This window comes from Stegostoma tigrinum, chromosome 10 (assembly GCF_030684315.1).
Source record: "Stegostoma tigrinum isolate sSteTig4 chromosome 10, sSteTig4.hap1, whole genome shotgun sequence".
Lineage (NCBI taxonomy): Eukaryota > Metazoa > Chordata > Chondrichthyes > Orectolobiformes > Stegostomatidae > Stegostoma > Stegostoma tigrinum.
In genome coordinates this window covers 65,655,345-65,677,415 of record NC_081363.1, presented here as the reverse complement: position 1 = coordinate 65,677,415, position 22,071 = coordinate 65,655,345, and the positions used below count along the sequence as shown (strand labels likewise).

General features: G+C 39.4%; 1 protein-coding gene across 9 annotated transcripts in view; it reads left to right on the top strand.

Moving 5' to 3' along the window:
* The window catches only part of meis2a (Meis homeobox 2a), a 114,966-nt gene that overhangs the window by 33,064 nt on the left and 59,831 nt on the right, over positions 1 to 22,071 (top strand). For 5 of the 9 annotated variants that reach the window (XM_048537494.2, XM_048537493.2, XM_048537492.2 and 2 more), the window contains exons 8-9: positions 578 to 628; positions 18,178 to 18,323. In XM_048537494.2, the coding sequence (XP_048393451.1) occupies positions 578 to 628; positions 18,178 to 18,323 (197 nt within the window). The remainder of the gene's footprint in view (positions 1 to 577; positions 629 to 18,177; positions 18,324 to 22,071) is intronic. The other 4 variants (XM_048537496.2, XM_048537495.2, XM_048537500.2 and 1 more) reach the window with 1 other exon arrangement.

Sequence of the window (22,071 nt, the reverse complement as noted above, 5' to 3'; positions counted from 1 at the left end):
CTGTATTTTTAGAAGTCTTTAGTTGAGCATGCGGACTGTTGAAGGTAAAGTGAAAAAATGTTTTTTGACTGACTGGAAAAACAAATATTTTTCAGTAGAGCCAGTAGTTAAGGAGTAGAGTTTGTAATACTTTGTGCTACAAGTAAAATGAGGACAACATGCAATAACATAGCAGTTGAACAAATGGAACCAACTTCATACTTTGACTTTCCTAACACATGAAGCTTGGGCATCCTGCCTTCTAATATCTTGATGAGGCACCATTAGCCCTTTTTGGGAATGAGACGGCCAATTCATTGAAGGAAACACCTGCAGGCTGACATTAAGCCTAGCCTGCCCATTCCACAACAGTAATTGTGGAGTGTGTTATTGGGAATTATTGGTAGCAAAGTCCGCTGTGCCTTTTTAGATTCATTGTACAGAACAATGAAAGTGGCAGTAAATCAGAACTTTGTTTCCAGAAAATTAACTGAGGTGATTGAACAACAAAAATGATCAGACTAATTACTTATATTGATAGAAAATTAACAAATAGGATGAGTTCCAATACAATGTTTTTTTTTTGGTTGCTTGATAGATAAATTCGGCCTTCTGCAAAGGAAAAGCCATCTTTGTCATCTTCTACTAGGTCAGTTGTTTTATACACAACGGTGTGATAATAATGCATGTAACAATCAAACATAAATGTGTAGCGTATTTCTAGTTATTAAAGGTATATATATCTGTGAAAAAAGTTGATTGCTATTATGTTAAACAAATATCTGTTGCATGCTCTTCCTAATGATCCTTTTCATTTGACTTTTAGATGTACGTTTCTTCAAAAGTCTGAATAATAACATTGATTTCAAAATGTGCTTAGTCTTGTGTAGAAATGTGTTTGCATGTGTTCATAGTGAAGCAATTGCATGCATCAACCAGAGGAGTGAATCAGGGCTATAATAAAAGCAATTAATTACCTCATATTTACCAGTCTAAAACTATATAATGTCTGGACTGCTTTTAATTCTGTGGACATAAAAGTTAATCTTGGCTACAGTTTTGAATTGTGATGCATCACAGATGGGCAAAATGAGTGACAATGTTTTAAACGGAAAAGAACTTTAGATATGAACTGTTTTATTTTCTCATTGCTGTCTTGATTCTTTCTTAAGATTAGTCTTTTTTTACCTTCAAACCTTTACAATATCTTGTAAAATCTTTATAATCTTATTTGAAATATAAATTGTATATTTTCTTGTCACTTCCAAGTTATTTTTTTTCCTGGACTCCTTTTCACTGTAACCCAAAGAATGATGTGAAAGCGTGGTTTTCCTGCTAAAGATTATAGTTACTAGAACTCAATTCTCACCTGGGAGGTAGCATTTTGTGGTTCGCAGCTAACACGAGAAGTTTGAAAACAAACCTAAAGTAAGGCAGCCTACATGCTTATTTTACCCAGCTGCTGTTGCCCCCACCCCGGCCTCATAGAGAACACGCTGCTGAGCTGATGTGGATCCATCCTCTGGCACCACCAAACATAAACACATTTGACTTCAGTCCAGTTAATATGCCCAAACAATTTCTGGTTCAGTAATTTTTATGACTATATGTTGCAAGTATTTCCACAGACTGAATGGAACCAAATTACACACCCACCATTTCATCTGTCTGACATCCAAGTATTCAAAGGAAAGACTTTCTTCATGAGTGTATGAAAGAATTCTGAATCTACTTTGTTATAATGACCAGCCAGAGTAATGGTAGTGTAACAGCATGATCTGTACTGGGTAAAATATTGCTTTGGGATAATGCTTTCATCTGAAAGAAAATATTAATATATTCACTGGTAGATTACTTCAAATGAAAATAAGATTGATATTTTTGGTGGCTATTTATTCAGATCAATTTGAATATAATTGGCATTCTGTAAAGAATACAAAACTAAATTACAGGTGTCTGATACAGTTTGGTGTTGTTGCAAATTTAGAACTTCTGCTTTGTCACTGCACCAATTTAGAAAGTTTTGCCAAATGTAAGTTGTATTGGTGATATATGAGGGACAGTTAAGTTTACAATAAGAAAAATGTGAGTGTGTGCTAACAGCACTGATTCACCCTCCTTTTTTGTACAATTGCCACCTTTATAATCATTTATAAACAAATGGCATTGTCACAACCAAGGAATGTGTTCCTCAAGAAACAATTTTTAAAAGAAATTGCTTATTGTTCATTAAGAAAACATATTTAATGTGAAGAAAATGAACCCACACATGTGTGGTAAGACAAGAACAACTTGCAGGAAGTCACATGCTACAAGTTTTATTATGCAGTATAGCTGTTGGTGGTGTTAACGTGAATAAAATAGAAAGAAGTTCTGTGCTTGCTGCAGAAATGTTCCATTAATTGGCACTGTATGTATTCTTGAATTGTTACCGGTACTCAAAATCTTGAAGGACTTGATAGAGTAAATAAAAATAAATTGTTTCCAGTGACAAAAGGTTTGGTAACCAAGGGACACACATTTAACATGATTATCAAGAGAACCACAAATGACATTTGTTTTCAGATCAAGTTGTGATCTGGAATGGCCATCTGAATGAGTATTGAAGGAAATTCATTAGTTACTTTGAAAAGAGAATTAGATAAATTCTTGAAGGGGAAACTTTTCACTGCTTCATGGAAGAGCAGCATTGTGGGACTGATTGGTAGCTGTATGCAAAAAATCAGCGTAACAAGTACAGGTGGCACAGTGGCTTTCTTCTGCACTGCATAATTCTACGATTCTGTAATTATTTTAGCATAGTTTATGACTTCTGGAAAAATGAGAGCTCCTTGTTTTAACAAGTGAAGCAATTGGTTTTACATTTCTTTGTATGAGAAGTGGAAAGTACTACGACTGCAGTGAAAGGAAAATAAGACTACCTATTCGGTGCCTATAAAATACTTCAGTTGAAAATTATTTTTTAAAAAACTATTTAGGAAAATAGTGGGGTAACCACAACTTGCTGTAAATTCCTACTCACCGTTTACACCAGTTAAGCCAGAAGTTGAAATGCCTTTGATAAGGACAGTCTTTTAAAGCCTAATTACAAAAATTATTTTTTATCGGGATAAACATGTTTGCTTGTTCATTAATAACAGCTAGTAAGTAAGTAAAAGATTTACTGAAAAGCATCTATTACCAATGTGAAATAACCTTCCAGTATTAGCTGCACATTAACAAACTCTGTCAATAAATCAAAACCTCGGAATATTTAAGTATTTTGAATTAAACATTTTTATAACAATTTGGTATTAGTGTTTTTGAAACAATGAATTCATCCCTATAGCGAATAATATTTTTGCATGTTCAGAAAACTTGTGATGTTAATGTGATTCAGCGAAAGTTTAATAGCTAACAAAATAGATAATAAAAGGTTATTGTTTCTTAGTGTTACATTTCAGGTTATTGAGGCTCAATTGATGTATTAATCTTATTATATATTTTAAAAAAACACCCACACTATCTTATTTCAACCACAAAAACAGTGACATGCTAATCGCTGCAAATTCTAACAAAAGATGTTTGAAAGACATAATTAATGGCTGTACTACATTTATGAGTACCGAATGCTTGCCGTTTGGTAATAGAAACTATGAAATATTCTACTCTACAATACACACAGAAGAACTATGACTGGAATTTTCTCTTTATTCATGATGCATTGAGGCAAAATTCCAGTTATTCAGTCTTTGTGGTTAACCATTTGATGTTGAAAAGGTACAAAAGAATCACAAATCCTGTCGAGTTTGGTTTACTTTTACAAAGGTCAGGGCTTAACTTTTTTAAAAGCTTAATGCGTAGAAATTCCTAAAAGAAAATCAAACTGGGAATCAAAAATGGAAATACTTGTCTCTGTGACTAAAAGATTAACTGACAGCAAAATGTACAGATTAAGCTCTTAAACACTTACACCTGGTTAAGTTTAGACAATTACAATAATTAGAATAAGTTCAACCGTCCTGTTAGAGATGCAGTAAGGATTGTCAAATGTTAATTGTAAAAAATGTTTTATGATTTTACATGTTTGGATATGAACATTTGAAGCAACGTCTGTGGGGAGTATATTCCAATGATAAAAAGTAGTTGCTTGTATCCTGGGGTACAGTCTGTAGACAATTGGGTGCCTGCTGGAGACATCTGTGAATGTTGACCTTTTGACCTGTAAAGAATGTTCTGGAGGTGGGGGAATTTAACTGCTCTTTATGGCCTAGAGGAGATTGAAAAATATATAGGAGGAAACTGCTGAAATTCTCAAACAACTACGTGTTAAATAAATCAAACACAATTCTTACAAAGAAATGCAAGATATGTCTCTGTACCTAATTCTGAGGTTATTACTTCCAAGTTAGTCTTCTCTGTATAAATTGAAAGTGTTCTTTAACTGAAAGGTTAAAGTTCGGAAGATGGCTAGGGTGAAAGGTGAACCACGTGATGAGGATTACTGCAAATTTGGGCACCTGCTTTTTGGCCTGAAATGTTCTTCCCTTATAGCCAAATGCGCAGTGCTTTCATGGTTATTGTTATAAAACTATATACAAGTTAAGACGTGCACACATTTGGACTAAATAGTTCCTGTTCTTTAGGGAATTTACATTCCTACCAAACATTACTTAAGTCATTACCAACTATGTTCAAGGTTATTTTCTTGTAGCTGCTGGGAGTAATACTTTTGTGAACCCTTATGGGCAATGTCCTTTGACACAGACTGGGAACATTAGGAGAAAATAGTTGGCTGTCAGTCAGTGTTGCATACTTGCCCTGCTGTTTAATTTTGTCTTGAAATGGTGATATGGGATGCAGAAAGCATAAAGCCATTCTTCCTGAACGAAAGTTAAAAGCAGGACACGTAAGAAATAGGGCATCAAATGTTCGTTCCTAGGATGGGTGTGGCTGGGGTGGGGGTGATGTTGCTGAAGGACCAAGGACCTTAAAAAGGCACCTCTTTCCTGGCGTTACATGCTTGAGCACCAATTCCAGAGCAGGGCTGTTGAGCTATGAGTTGAGCAGGGGTTGGTAGGAGAGGGGAGAATGCAGCTGTAAAAGAAATAAAATATAGTTTATATGAAGCAGTCTTCACGTTGGTTCTGACTTGCAGGAGCAGCTGCACACTGACTTTGTATCTGATAGTACAAAGGACAGTGATACAGAAAAGCAAGGAGGCAAAGCAAAGAGACAAAAGCAGTGATCAGCTAACACAGCTCCACACAGCCTGACTAATTTATGAGAAAAAAACTGCGCTGTTCACTCGATCAGCACTCTAAGGAGGCAGGTGGAATGGGAGGAAGTTTTCATTGACTCTCTCGAGCAACTGGGGAAGCCGCTGGAGATACTTCACAGTTTGAACTTTATCAGGGTCTACGCTTAATCAATACTGTATTGGAAAAAGAATTAATTACTAAAGCAGAATAAAACAGCTGCATTTTAAACCAAGGAGCCATCAATTCTGTAATCTTTCAGTTACAGCTTAGGTACTGCGAGGATCATTTTGGCTTCGAGTAATGAGGAACTGAGGGAGTCTCCTCATGAATAGTTTGGGAATTTGCATTAGTCTGTTTCAATCTGTTTATCATCACTGTGAGTAGTTTTAACCTTTTTGCATTCACCAGTCTTATCTGATAAATTATCAAATCTGTGTGACTTCCACAAAATTCCAGCATTCCATGCAGGGGAATGATTGAATGCTGCAATCATCACTGCCATGAGAAAAAGTCTTAACCTCCTTCCACTCCCTTTTCACTTGGTTTCGGACTGATTGGTTTCAAGCTGGACAAACCTCTATTGTACATTTCTAGGGTCAGGGACCTGCCTGTTAAAGAAACAGTAATTTGAACACAGTCTGTAAACGTTTCATCTGTAATTTCCATAATGGTGAATTTCAAGGCGGGTTGAGGGGGTTATGGGAGATGAATTAGGTTTTTAGTGAGCTCATTAGGAAGCCAAACAGAGTTTAGACAGCAAGGCAGTGAACATAGCTGTAATCAGTTCTGCTCGCTTTGTTCCCTGCCTTCAGGACATTTTTGAAAACTTCATGGCAGGGACTGATGAGAATATGCTGAGAGAGGCTGAAATCTGGAATCTGATGGTTGACTTGTTGATTTGTAAACCCTTAATTCATTATTTCTCCACTTTAATCCCTTATTTCTTCAAGGAAATTACACAATTAATAAGCCTTCATATCTACTTACACCAGTGCCCTATAAATCTACTCTAGAGTGATTTCAGTCATTTGGAAGTGATAACTTGCTCACAGAAGCCTGGGAGAGGACCGATTATTAACCATCTTAAAAACAAAACTGTACTTCATAATTTGCAGAACTGATTGGCATTTAACAGGCCGGTTATGGTTAAAACTGCATGCTGATTCATCACTGGCCCAGTAGATAGAGACCAATTTGAGCTGACAATGTGTTTCTTTATAATATTTCTCAGAATGCTCCTTTTTTGTGTGGCTTGCAGAAACCAAGAGTGCGTCCCAGAAAAATCGATGCATTTTGCTTTGCTAATTTTCATGCTCATTTCAATTAATTTAACATGACCCAGATTTCCTTCCTCAGGCTCGCTCTGACTAATTAGGGGAGTAACACCTAGAATCAGCCATATTTAGAGAAAACACTGGAGAAATGTAGATCTAAGTGGGTTATGAACTAAAGCAGGGTATCAAATGACAAAACCAATATTAGATGAAAGTGCTTCATGCCACAAGTATCTACTCGGGAGAGTGTACCTGCTTTTAAAGGCCGTTGGCCAGATTTGCAATATTGAAGTTCCAGCTGAAGGCTAAAGAAACAATGGTGTCTTTGAGACACAGCACCTAGATAACCTCTGGGGCCAATTAGTGTAATTTCTGTAGAATTGGCAGGATTGTTCACTCCTCTTTCAGAATGGAATGGGGTGGAGTTGTTAAAGAATCACAAACTGGAAAATTCCCTGTTTTGGACTGAGGCCTTTATTAGGTACTGATCTATGTCAAAAAGAATAAAGAGAATTTTAAACATCAGGAGCTGTTTCTGTGGAGAAACCCCCCTCCTGTAATTTTGAGATGACACAATGGGCATGCAGCATTATCAGGCCAGTTATTTTGTAATGGCCATCACAAAGTAAAGAAACCTACACTAAACGCAGAAACCAATGCAATGGTGTCAAGCCAGTTATATATGTAGCAACATAGATTTGTCTTTAAACTCCTGTGACTGACGATCACACGTAATTAAATGTTTTCATTTCTAGTTGACTGTAATTGCAATTCCAAAATTAATGAAGTGCTTTACTAATGCCACTAACTCCATATCTCAGAGAACCACAACCATCCATGCATACATATTGAAAGTCCTGATATCAGGCGTTGTATATTTGTGTGGACTGTACAAATGGATAGTTGCAATATTCCATTTCAGACAGTGCCAAAGTTGAAGGACTCACCCTCCAAGTCAGTCTGGTTAGTCAGACAGCAAACTCTGATAGTAACATTGAAGTATGTCATAGCATTATAAAATAACTTCTGGAACAATTCCATCTTATGCTCCAGAAGAACTGACACAGTGCTTATACTGAGAGTTTGGTCCCATGTTTGTAATCATCACAACCAAAGAATGACAGAAATCCGGAGTCCCAACTTGAATGATTCCACCATTTGGTGTGAGCAGGCCAGGTTAAAGTGGTTACGGGACATGGCTGTATCAGAAATATATCAGCGATATCAGAAGCCGCTGCATACCCATAACAGTCTTGTAATTACACCCCCAACCATCCCCTTCTGTTGATACAGGATTCCAGCAACATGGCACATGCAGCAGTTAGCAGGCGTGATCTTAATTAGAATATGAAAGGCACAGACCAACGATGGCATCAGAACTGCAACGTGTTTAACTTGAAGTGACAATGATCCACATATGGGACCAACCTGACTCAAGGGCCTTGGTAGCAGCCTGGAGAGAGGCTGGAAAAGGCCAAGGTTAGTATTTAGATTAGACTAGATTCCCTACAGTGTGGAAACAGGCCCTTTGGCCCAACAAGTCCACACCGCCCCTTGAAGCATCCCACCCAGACCCATCCCCCTATAATCCACACACCCCTGAACACTGCGGGCAATTTAGCATGGCCAATCCACCTAGCCTGCACATCTTTGGACTGTGGGAGGAATCCGGAGCACCCAGAGGAAATCCATGCAGACACAGGGAGAATGTGCAAACTCCACACTGACGGTTGCCCGAGGTTGGAGTCGAACCCAGGTCCCTGGTGCTGTGAGGCTGCAGTGCTAACCACTGAGACACCATGCCGCCCCTTTAAAGGCACCTTTTTCTATGGAGCAGGAGTGAGCCTGCCTAACCTTAGCTTTGCCAACCAGCTATCATCACTGATATTACCACTCATTCATCCACAGGCACTGATCCTCATGCCAGACGTCAGTCCCTTCAGCCCCTGCTAGCTTCAGGAACATTACTGTTTCTAGTCCTGCTTGTAGGCCAGGGAGCGATATTGCAGGATTGAACTGGGAGAGCCTAATAAAAACAAACAGAAGTCGCTGGGAAAGCTCAACCGGTCTGCCAGCATCTGTGAAGAAAAATCAGAGTTAACGTTTCGGGTTCGGTGACCCTTTCTCAGATTTAACTCTGATTTCTTTTCACAGATGCTGCCAGACCAGCTGAGTGTTTTCAGTAATTTACAGACAAGTCAGCACAGGCTAACAAACTGGAGAGCCCAGAACAAGTGGACTTAAAATTAAAGTCAGACTGCAGAGACAATGTCAGGAAACATTTAATAAAGGGCAAGGGAAAACTGAAACTACTACTCCCAAAGCATTGGTGAGGTGAGGTCACTTGGAAGTTTTGAAACTGGACTTGATAGATTTGTTTGGTTGGGGAAGAATATTTATTAAGCGGTAGGGATTCAAGACAAAATGGAGTGAAGATACAAGTCAGCCATGAATTATTGGTATGGAACAGACTTAAGGGACTGAATAGCCGACTCCTCTTCCTTTGCCCAAAAACTGCAGGTGCATTTTCAAATAGAAATAAACCGGCAATTAAGTAAATAGCTTGTGAATATTTTAAGTTTTTTTTATCAAGAAGTCTAAAGCTTAAGGTTAAAGATTGCAACCAACTAAAGCTTGACACCATCTTCTTCAAGTCACAGGTGGACATAGACACTGTTGGAAAGGTAACATTCTGGAGATTGAAGCGTATTTGAAAGTCAAACAGGACAAGATGTTGCGTGCTCAGGTTCAGAGTGAACTGGTCAGGGAGTACGACAGAGATAGTGACAAGACTGAAAATGATGACTTTGATTTTTCTGATTTTTCATTTGTAAATGTTGTACCTGTCCATTCATGGAATGTGAGCATCACTGGCAAGACTAATTTCTGTCATGATGAGCTATCTTCTTAAATCATTGAAGTCCAATGTAGATGCTATCACAGTTCCATTGGAGAGGAAATCCAGGATTTTGAGCCAGTGATAATGAATAGTTCCAAAACAGGTTGGTGTGTGGCTTGGAATGGAGCTTGCAGGTGGCGATATTCTCATGTGTCTGCTGCCCTTGTTCTTCTAGGAGTTGAAAGTCAGGTTTGGAAGCTGTCGTCAAAAGAGACTCGGTGAGTTATGCAGTTCATCTAGTAGATGGCACATATTGCTGCGATTCTGCATGGTGGTGAAGTGAGTGAATGTTAAAGGTGTCAGATGGGCTGCTTTGTCTTGGATGATTTGAGCTTCTGAAATGCTAGTCACCAGAGAAAATGGAGAGTATTCCATCACATTTCTGACTAGATGGCATACTGATGTTGCAGAGTTGGTCATGTGAGATAGTATATCAAGTGAGCCAAATGTTGTCAGCATATGTAAATAAAATGACCATGATCCCATTGAGTGCTAATTATCATTTTATACTTGAAGATAGAAAATTATTTTATCTTTGGGTTTTACAAATGAAAATACTCTTTTTACTAAAAAGCATATCTTCTTTCCTATAATCATAACAATGGCATTTCGCAAATGTTCGGTATTTAAGTTCACACTGTTGAGCACTGATCTACTTTTGTGCAGACTAGCATTAGCACAATTACATTATAAAATTGAATGGAAAAAGCAATATTAAAGTATCTGTATGCATAACCTAAATACAACAATGTGGAAGTTCATTGATTATGGAAAAATGGGTAGCTATTGAACAGGCAAACATGATAGAAAACCAAAATACTGTAAACACTGGAGACATTAACAGAAAACAGTGAAAATAACCAATAGACTGGGCAGTATTTATGGAGAAAGAAAGAAAGCTTAATGTTTTGGGTTAATAATCTGTAAAATATTAGTGATGAACAGATTTAAAGTAGGCACAGAAGCTGAGAAAGAAGGAAAGAAGGGAGAACAAAAAAGGAAGGATATGATGAGGTCAGTGGCACCAGAGATAAAGTGACAAAAAGGGATGACAATGGGACAAATGTGGGAATTTTTAAAAAGGGATCTAAAGAGGTGTACGTGGAAAGAACAGAATCATCACTGTCAGCTCCTGTCAGGAAGAAGTAGGTCTAGAGATAATGATCAGAAATTGTTGAACTTAACATTGAGTCTCGAAGAGTTTAAAATGCTCAGTTGATTAAAAAGAATGTGGTGCTGTTTCTCAAGCTTGTGTTGAGCTGCATTGGAATTGTGTAAGAGACTATTAACAGAGAAGTCAGAACGGGAGTGGGGCACAGAATTAAAATAACAAGTGGTCAGGGTCATATTTGCAGACTGAACAAAAAAAGTTCTGCAGAGTGGTCACCCAGTCTGCATTTGGTCTCTCCTGCAAAGGACATCATATTATGAGCAGTAAGTAAAGTATACTCAATTGAAATATGTATATCTCTGTTTCACTTGATGTATGTGTACCTTGCCTCTCAGAGATTTTACCTTTAATATCTCCGTTCTGTCGGCAATGTTATGACACTGGCAGTTAGTCTGTGTTGTGTCTGTAAGCAGCACACACAGAAATCAATTGGATTCATAATTTGTAATATGTTTTACTATTTTAAATAAACTAACCCAAAAAATTAATTACTCCCAGACCAGCAACTAATTATTAGGTAGTTATTATTAATATGTCTTGGTGAATAGTGGTAGAAAACACATTATTTATGTGGCCTATCATGCTTGAATAGTGAGCAAGCAAATTAATCTACAGGTGAAACAAATGATCAGCAGTCTTAAACCATGCTTAAGTGCATGAGACAACCTCTGGGATCTTTGTTCTTTATAGCATCCGAGTGTGTTGAAAATAAACCTTTTGATAAGCAAACACATCCCTATTGAGAGGTCACTTCAACTGAGTTGAGAAAGGCAAGTATCAAATCAATAGCAACAAGGAAAGGGCAAAGGCATATTGTCAGAATGCCCACAAAGTTCCCCTGTATAGTTTGGGACACAGCAGACCTCCCAACGGAATTTGAAATATTTACAGTGTTCAGAGCTATGGGTTCTAGATTTGGCTATATCTGATGCAGCCACTAACATTGATTTAACAATGAGGAATGCTGGTCTACACAGACTTAACATGTCTAGGTTAAAAGCTGAAGAGCTAAAATATCCCCAGAAGAGATGGATCATATTAGAAGACCAATTGAGAGTCATTTTAAATGTCTATATTCATCAACAAGAATTAATTCAATTTAGACAGAAGCATAAAGAATTCATAGAGTATTTGGTGAGCTAATTCAGATAAAAGAACTCAGTCTGTGATTTTCAAAATGGGGAGCTGGCAAACAGAATTGTTGAGTTGTGATCACATCCATCCCATGGATGCTTTCCAAAATTACTTGTGAGACAAGCAAGAAATATTAGTAAAATCAAGTAAAGGGTTGATGCAAGTGTGAAGCAATCCTCACAATTCAACAAAAGCTGAGGGGTCCCAAGTACAGACAGAATGGATGTTAATCATAGTTATAAAGAACCGCATACTGACCCACACAACCAAACACAAGGAGCATCTGCATGTAGCAATAAGAACAATCTGATGTTCTGCCAGTGGATTCTATAAGAAGTGATCAATAAACTATAAGCTGACCATGTACATGGCAGTAATTAAAACATTTCACAGTGTCAATCTTATGAAACACATCAGTGTCATTACAACATCCTAAGTATTTGCAAAATTAAAATTAGAAAACTGGGGACACTTTTTATTAACACGTGGGCATCACTGGCAGGACCAGTGTTTATTGCCCATCCCTAGTTACCCATGTAGGTGGTGATGAGCTGCCTTCTTGAATTGCTACAACCTACATGCTGTAGGCTGACCCACAATACGCTGAGAGAGGAAATTCCAGCATTTTGACCCAGTGACAGTGAAGGAATGGTGATATATTTTGAAGTCAGGGTGGTGAGTGGCTTCGAGGGGAACTTGCAACTGGTGGTGTTCCCATGGATTTGCTGCCCGTGTCCTTTCACATGGTGTTGGTTGTAACTTTGGAAGGTGCTGTCTAAGGATCTTTGGCCAGTTTATGGAATGTTTCTTGTAGACAGTACACAAGTTGCCCCTGAGCATATGTGGTAAAGGGAGTGGATGCTTGTGAGTGTAGTGCCAATCAAGCAGACTGCATTGACCTGAGTGATATCAGATTCTTGAGTGTTTTTGGAGCTGTGCCAGCCAGGCAAGTGGAGAATATTTAATCACATTCTTGACTTGTGCTTTGTAGATGGTGGATGGGCTTTGGGGAGTGAGAAGTTGAGATACTCACAGCAGTATTCCTGGCCTATGATCTGCTTTTGAAACCACTATGTTTATGTGGTCAATCCAGTTGAGGTCTTGATCTATGGCGACCTCCCACAATGTTGATCATGGGCAATTTGGTGATGGTAACTCCATTGAATGTCAAGTGGTGGTGGTTAGATTTTCTCTTATTGGAGATGGTCATTGCCTGGCATTTGTGTGGCGTTAACGCGACTTGGTATTGGCCAGCCCAAACCTGGATGTTATCTAGATCTTGTTGCATTTGAACATGGACTGCTTTAGTATCTGAGTAGTCATGAATGGTGCTGAACATCATACTGTCATCGGCGAACATCCCCACTTCTGACCTTATGGTGGAGGAAAGGTCCTTGATGAAGCAGCTGAAGATGGCTGGGCTTAGACACTACCCTGAGGAACTCCTGCAGAGATGTCTTGGTGCTGAGATGACTGATCTGCAACTACTCTGACCATCTTCCTATGTGCCTGATATGCCCATTGATTCCTGTTTTGTGAGGTTCTCTTGATGCCACACTTGATGGAATGCAGTCTTGATATCAAGGGATGCCACTCTCACCTCACTTGTGGAAATCAGCTCTTTTGTCCATGTTTGAATCAAGATTGTAATAAAGTCTGGAGCTGAGTGGTCCTGGCGGAACCCAAAGTGGACATTAATGAGCAGTCTTTTCTGAAGAAGGATCTAGGCCCAAAATCTCAGCTTTCCTGCTCTTCTGATGCTGCTTGGCCTGCTGTGTTCATCCAGCTGTACACCTTGTTATCTATTAGTGAGCGGATTATTGGGCCTCGCCAGGGCCTTTTAGTTCCTCACCTCATGACAGCCTTTATTTGTTATTTTTGTCAAAGATTTTGGAAGGGTCCAGTTCCGATATCCAACCCCCGAATTATTTTTTTAAAGAAGTACCAATGTGGGAAGCCATGACGAACCCTGTGAATAAAGTTCTTGTGACATGCTATGATGCAGTTCCATTTACACGATCAACGGTGCTGGACTGCAAATAAAATAAATCACCTAGATGTCAGAGATTCACATTCCACATTATAGTCACTACAAGACCCACAGTTACAAGTACACCAGCATGTTGTGACCCTGCACTGGTCACTACCCATGGATTCAGTCAAATATCTGAAACAAAACAAAGTGCAGCAGACTATTCAAGAAACACTCACCAAACTGCATGTGACAGAAAAATGGACTATTTTGCTTTGTTCTGAGTTAGTGGAGCTAAGGTCTTAGCTCTTTGCTGTGAAGAGAAAAATGAAATTTCAAGAGGAAAAAAACTGAATTACTAGAGCACGTCGTGAAGGAAAAAATATGCTGAGACAGTTGAAGGCTAAAATTTTAAATCCAGGGTATAAACACAGAAGCTTCAAAATGAGCTTCAAGAGCTAAAGATACAAAACAAGCAAATGGCATGAATATTCAAACAACTCAAAACAGCTTGAGGAACAGAATGAGTCAGCGGCTAATCTGGAGTGAAATTTAGCTGAAGTGCGTTAGGATAAGCAACTTCTAGGATGGCACAACAGTCCATGGGAAAATAACTTGACAACACAGAAAGGAATGACATGCAACATCACTCATATCTGCGGAAATCCACAGCACCTCCAGACAACGTCACCATCATGAGACCCGGACTTATTAGAAATTACTTATAAGTTACAGAGTCTCATAGATTCAGTTTTTATTCTGATTAGTTAAACTTTCTTGTAGAAAGGAGAGGGATTTAGTGTTTATAACTTCCCTTTGGGAGATATTATTTTTAAGGACTCACATGTTTTGTGCATGTACAATGTTTCGAGTCTACCTGAGAATTAATGACCTTGTCATGGAGCTATGCCCTTGGCTGTGGAGAAGGGAGGACATATTAGTAGCATTCGTGTGGAAGGTGACATCATCGCAATAATGCGACAAAATGGAGAAAGTACGAGACTGGAGTTCTTACAGCAAGCGGGTTGGGAGGAAGTGTAGCCAAAAGTATCCATGGAAATCAACAAGCTTTGACTGAACTGTAATGTTAGTCATATCTGAAACTGGTCTAAATTTCCTTTGCTGGACAAGTGAGAACATTTGCTGTATTTCAAGGACAGCTCTAATGTAGCACGTTCTTGAGTCATTGAGGCCACATTTATGACTCTAGATATAAATAAGCTGTGAGAAGACGGTCAGAAAGAAATTTGCATAAATAAGTAGGTGAGATGTGCTGCATTGCTTCATTGGAAACTGAAGGTGAGGCTTAAAGACAGATGTAAGGCGTTAATCTATTTTTTTAGCCCTTACATGTTTGTATTATGATCTATGCCAGCCTAATTTGTTTTAAGTAGTAGCCAGCACATTTTGTTTACCATTTAGCAAGAGTCTTTAGGCTCAGTGTTACTGGAGTCTTAATCCTGCCTAAGCATGAAGCAGCAATGGCTGCAGCCCCGTTGTCTGATGTGTTGTGAATGAAGCCGCTTTCTGTCAGTAACATGTGGTCTCTTCACTGGAGAGCCCTGTGTAAATCCTGAGTAAATAGAGGGAGCCTAACAAAAGATGAGCCCCTGCAGCTCAGAGCATTTGGAGCCATTTGGGGGTTGAATGTGCTAAATGCTGCTTATACCGCCTGAAAAGTTGAGGAGAAAGGAACGTAAAATCCTTTTTTCTCTCTCTCTGTCTCTCTGTCTCTCTCTCTCTCTCTCTCTCTCTCTCTGCTTTGGCCTGGGGTGGTGGTGGGAGGGGTGGGGTGGGGGTGTTGGGTTGCACAGAGTGGGAGGTTGTTTTAGCCAGAGAAGCCTGAGGTAAGCCTGTAAGGAGTGATTTTTAGTGCTCCTTTGAGTGTAAAGAAGGTGGTATGGGTCACTGTCTTCTCTTTAACGTAGGAAAACCCACGCAGTTCGTAAATGTTGCATGCAACAAAAGAAAGTGCAGCTGTTATACAGGACTCCAGCCCAGTAGGCCATACCCTACTGAATATTTGGTCACTTAAAAATAAATCTTTCAAAAATTCTATGTTAACACAGAGGGCATGCAGCACAGCAGGATAGAAAGAGAGCCCAGTAATTAAACGTTCAGGTACTGGCTGTTCAAGGCAAATTGAGAGGCATTTTATGTAACACCACTTTGATAAATTTTAACCCATGCCAATCTAACATTGTCTTATAGCCAAATATATCTTGTTACAAAATAATTCAGTAAATTGTCAACATGCTACATTTACCACACAGCTAAAAAGACCTCACTAACAACAGGATTTGATATATTTTCAATTCTATTAAATTCACAGCCTGTTACAAACGTTTCATTTTAGATAAAGGCTGATGCAGCTACAATTTTGACAAATACTAAATCCTAACATATTTATTTTTATTAGTTCATTTCCCTTCTTCCTCATCTTATTTTCTAATATGCACACATACTTCTGATGCCAACCTCTTTTTTTAGGCATAGAATATTCCTCTCCCCAGGCACAGCTTTCCAAAACTGCCGTAGGCTATAACGCAGCACCTCAGATCCCCAAGGCCCAGTGCCTGGCTCCTAATAGCCATTCTCCATCTGTGTCACATGGACAGATGATGAGACATTTCCAGTTTCTGTTTTGGAGTGTACATCCACACAGGTTAAAATGCCATAGTTGCCAAGGAACAGTCATAAGCCATTAGCATTTGGGAAAACTTGCCCTGCAGCATTCCTTCCTGGCATTGTGGAAGCATGGTGTAAATCACCAGCCCTCTGTGCTCGGCAATTGTAATGAGGCTGTGTGAATGTTTCTGGTCCAGCATCATTTTTATGATTATTTCCACCTTTTTGGCTCCCCGTCATGATTCACATTCACAGAGAGGTAGCAAAAGTTAGTAGTAGATGAAGGGTTGTGCACTGACATTTGTGCAGATGGAGGGAGCTGTGCTGCCTTGGGGCTGGGTGGCTGTAATGAAGTGGCTTGTCAGTCTGTAAATACTGGGGTCGCCTCTTCGACGTGATGGAGGGTATCACATTGCAGTGAAAATGGAAACGTCAATAAAATTAATCTGCCAACTCCTTGCTGTGGGTTTTTTTTAGATTCTGCAGCCAGAGAGGCAGAAAAAAATTAACTTACGTAAAAGTTGCCAAGGAGAAGGCCTTTGTTTAACCTAAGTGTTGAGTGCCACCTACCCTCTGATAATCATATTACTAGAAGACAGTAGTAGAATTAGCTTCTGCATTTGTAACATTCCTCAGGAAGCTATGCAGCTCTGGCAGTGTTGAGTCCTAAGTTTATTGTTTTAGGCTTTTCTGAACAAGGTTTTTACTTAGCATGGGATTTATGGCATTTACTGCTAATGAATGTCTATTCTTAAATTACAAAACCCACAGTCTCAGCGCAATTTCCAGATGTCCTTCCAGGACCTCAGCTTCTTAAACATCAGCAGGGAGCATAAACTCTACACTTCTCTGTTTTCTTCTTTCGTGTGGCTTTAGGCTAATGATGTGCAAGAGAAAAACATAGCCATTGAATAAAAAAAAGCCCGATGCTGTTTCAGTATCCTTCATTTATTTTGCATTTGATTATACTTTCTTTCTTCTTTCTTTTTAATGTTATTGGTTCAAATATTAATGGGAAAATATGGTATATATAGGTACTCTGATTGATGCCTCTCAAAAACAGGAAGACAAGCACGTATGAATTTTAAGAAAGTACGAGTCCAGGATTGCCTTGGTGCAGAGTTTTTTTAGATACATAATTTAGATGCCCTCTAGGCAGGCTTTCAAGGCATTTTTGCCTGAGGGTAAAGAAAAATAACTATGACTGTTAAAAGTAAATGATTTTTGCTAATGCACAATTAATGCAAGGAAAAGCAGAACAGTGGTGAGAATGGATGGAGGTAACTCCTGATTTAAAGAAGGCACCTTGCCTTGATATATACCAAATCCTCATAAGTATTAGAGTCGTAAGCACTGATGCAGGGAGACAGAGGGTGTCATCCCATACAGATGCATTGGGGGAGGGGTGTGCTGATGAACTGTGGTCTGTTCTGAGCAATGAGCCATGACATAGTTACTCTCACCTTATGCAAAATCCCTGTAATGTTCAGACTTGTTTTAAGTAATCATCTATGTTTAGTTCGAAAATCTGCTCCGAAACCATCCCCTATATTTAGAGTGCAAAATGAAATCAAAACAGAATTATCATTGCAGTTTTTAAATGGAATGTAAATTTAGTTGACAGAGTACGACTTCTCTCTGTCAAAAGCATGGCAATAATTGAATTAATGATACTTGTGTGTTCATGTGAAGTTTATCAAAACAGGATTGGGAGATGTAGTGCCTTGCATTAAATATAACAGTCCAGTATTTTAATGAGAAATGTTATCAGCTTGCATTATCCACAAATCAGCGTGAATCAAATTTGATTGCTTTTGCTTGTTATTTGCAGAATGCGCACCATGTGTAAATTTTTGCTTTCCTTTGTTCTGTGATTTCAGGTGACGGGTTAGACAACAGCGTGGCCTCACCGGGCACAGGTGACGATGATGATCCAGACAAGGACAAAAAGCGACAGAAAAAAAGAGGCATTTTCCCCAAAGTAGCAACAAATATCATGAGAGCGTGGCTCTTCCAGCACCTCACGGTATGTGCCACATAAAGAAATTCTATTTTGGTTAACACTGAAGTTGATTTAAATGCTGTCTAAAGTTAAAGAGAAAATGTTCCTTTATTTTGTGAACATCACGCTCCACTTTGTGTCAATTTTCAACTCATTTTAGTATGTTTTGGTAGTATAAATATGAAACATCAAGCCTTGCTCAACATTTTAGATTTTAATTTGTTTTGTTTTTCTCAAATATTTTCTAAAAAATGACTTTATGAGAGAACATGACAGGAATTTTGGAGGCAAAGAGGGATGGGAATTAAAGAAGGCAGGCAAGTGATTTCACACTGCTAACCAGAAGTAACAAGGTATAGAGCTGGATGGACACAGCAGGCCAAGCAGCATCAGAGGAGCATGAAGGCTGACATGTCAGGCCTAGACTTCTGAAGAAGGGTCTAGGCCTGAAACATCAGCCTTCCTGCTCCTCTGATGCCGCTTGGCCTGCTGTGTTCATCCAGCTCTACACCTTGTTATCTCAGATTCTCCAGCATCTGCAGTTCCTACTATCTCTCTCACACTGCCGGCCAGTTTGCTGTCAGCATCCATGCCCAAGACCTTATCAGGATGGCTGTGTCTGGGTTGGAAAGACTACCTGCTTACAAGTAAATATTGGATATCAAGTTAAGCTGATTAAGGGATCAATTAAGGTCTCTTTCGCCTTGCAGACTGGAATTACCCTGTCAGTGGGCAGGTCCCACACAGCAGCTGAAACGCAGCCGTCTAAACAAGATAGCCTTGTAGTGAGGCTATATTTCATTTTGCTCAGGACTATCCGATAAACATCATGGTGTTTGAGCACCATGGTATGGCCACTGAATGAGTTGTCCTACCACCAACATGACCGAACAGCTGTGGCCTCGTTAAGCTTTTTAAACCATCTCTTCTGAAGGCAGCTCCACTGTGAGGCACCTTCTCTGTTCACTATTCCTTTTGGCAGCTCCAATTTGAGACAGTAGGGCTGTTGAGGAGTCATCACTGGATGGCGATCTATTGGCCCTGTGGTTCCAGAAAACTGACTGCCCCTCCATCTTTAATGGGACAGCAAGTGTGCCCTCTGGCCACTACTTATCAGCTTATAGCTCCCAACACAGTGTAAGGTCAAGACCCACGTTTGACCCTGACTTTGATGACCTGAACCAAAGTGGAAATCCTGTGCCATGTTTCTAAACAAAACAACAGAATTAATCTCTCTGACTGTATGTATATGGTCTTCAGAACAATGCTGTCTGTTCTGATGATTAGACCATAAGACCATAAGATATTGGAGCAGAATATGGCCATTCAGCCCATTGAGCCAGCCCAGCCATGGTTGATGTGTTTCTCAACCTTATGTTCCTGTCTTCTCCCTGTAGCTCTTGATCCCCACACCAATCAAGAACCTATCTAACTCTGGCTTGAGTAGACTCAATGGCTTGGTGTCAAAAGCGACAGTAAGTTCCACAGATTAATTATTGTCAGGCTGAAGAAATTCCGCTCATCTAGGTTTTAAAGGGTCAAGCCTTCTCTCTGAGACTGTGCTCTCGGTTCCTAATCTCTGTTTTTATTTTATTATTCATTCTCGGCATGTGGGTATTGCTAGCACTAATTGTCTCCTTCTGATGGTAATATCTTCTCCACGCCCACTCTCACCAGGACTGGCAGTATTCTGTAAGTTTCAGTCAGAACCCCATCATGATTTTTCATCGTGTACAGACCTAGAGTCCTCAACTGCTCCTCATATTGACAAGTCCTTCTCCCCTGAGACTTTTCACATAAACGTCCTGTCAACCCCCTCCACTGCCAGGATATTCTTCCTCAGATACAGGGTATCTGTTCAAAACTGCTGACAATATTCCGAGTGTGGTCTGAGCACAGCCATTTTACGGCCTCAACAGTACATCTCTGCTCTTGTAGTCTAACCCTCTTGAACTGAATGTTCACATTGCATTTGATTTCTTAACTGCTAACTGAACCTGCACGCTAACCTTAAGAGAATCTTGAACTGGAACTCGTAAGTCCTTTGTGTTTCAGATTTCCAAATCCTTCCTCCCATTTAGAAAATAGTTTCCACCTTTCTTCTTCCTGCCAAAGTGTATAACCTCACTTTCCCACATTGTATTCCATCTACCACTTCTTTGTCTACTCTCCTAGCCCATCCAAGCCCTTCTGCAGTCACCCTGCCTCCTCAACACTACCTGTCTGTCCACCTATCTTTATGTCATTTGCAAATATCGCAACAATGCTGTCATTTCCTTTGTCAAATCATAATGTATAACATGAATAAATGTGGTCCCAACACTGAACCCTGTGGAAATCCACTAACCACTGGCAGCCATCTTGGAAAAGACCCCTTTATGCCAATTCTCTGTGTTCTGCCAGTCAGCCTTCCTCTGTCCATGCCAGTACCTTGCCCCTAACATCATGGGCTCTTATCTTATTGCTGGTTATATTGCAAACAGCACTAATTTCTGATTCAGTTTCATTAACGCCTAAAAAACAGCTTTCAGGTAATTTTATTATTAAGGTGACGCTATGGAGGTTTATAAAATCACAAGAGCGTAGATAAGATGAATAGTCAAGGTCTTTTCCTCAGCTTAGGAGAGTCCAAAACTGGAGGGCACAGGTTTAAAGTGAGAGGGGAAAGATTTAAAAGGGACCTGAGAGACAACCTGTTTGCACAGACTGTTGTGTGTATATGGAACAAGCTGTCGAAGGAAATGGTAGAGATGTGTACAATTATAACATTCAAAAGCCATTTGGTCAATTACATTGATAGGAACCGTTTAGAGGGTTACAGGCCAAACTCAGGAAAATGGGACTACTTCAGTTTAGGAAACTTGGTCAGCATAGAAGAATTGGGCTGAAAGGTCTGTTTCCATGCTGTATATCTCTACGATTCTATTTACAAGCTTACTAACTATACCCATAGCGAAAGGAGAATCTTGGATGTTAAGTTGACTTTTTTCATTAAAACCAATAGAAAAGTAGAGGTATTCCCTACCAGCCAGTCTTAATTTTTATTCCAAATTTGAGATGATGCATGGCTTTGTCTTAGGTTATGCTTCACGTTGACATTAAAGTATCAAGACTCTAAGCATGAGCAAAATCCATTCAAGATTCTTGCACCCTTTTTTAAAATGCAGAGGAATTGCTAATACTGGAAGCAACATAAGTTCACATTAGAGACCTTGTCTTTGCAAAGAAAAAGAACATATTCACTTATTGTGTCTTTCTAACTAAATAAAAGATCGTGGGTTAGCCATTCCTTGGTGCATTCCATATTACAGTACTTTGACCAATTTGAGTTGAATTGTTTGAATTTAAACAAAAGCCTGACTGTTACTTGGTGCATTCTCCGTGGCAACATCTTTACCAATTACAGTCCAATTGCCAAGCAGTCAGCACCCTCCTTTCATGCTGTGTGAATTGCTGTTCCCTTTGAGACTTGATATTCTTGTGATTATGTCCTGATGAGTGCAAGGTGAAAGGCTTTGATTGCATTTCTCTTTTTCGGCAATATTATAAAGACACTAAAGTTTTATTAAACCCTCTTTTGGGAACAATCTAAAATTAGGAGGCAGAGTTTCAAAATAAGGAGCAAGGCTGAACTTTTCCATAAATTGTCCAATGAATAGAATTCCTACATTGTGGAAACAGGCCCTTTGGCCAAACAAGTCCACACTGACTCTTTGAGCATCCCACCCAGACCCAGACCCATGCCCCCATAACCCACCTATGGGCAATTTAG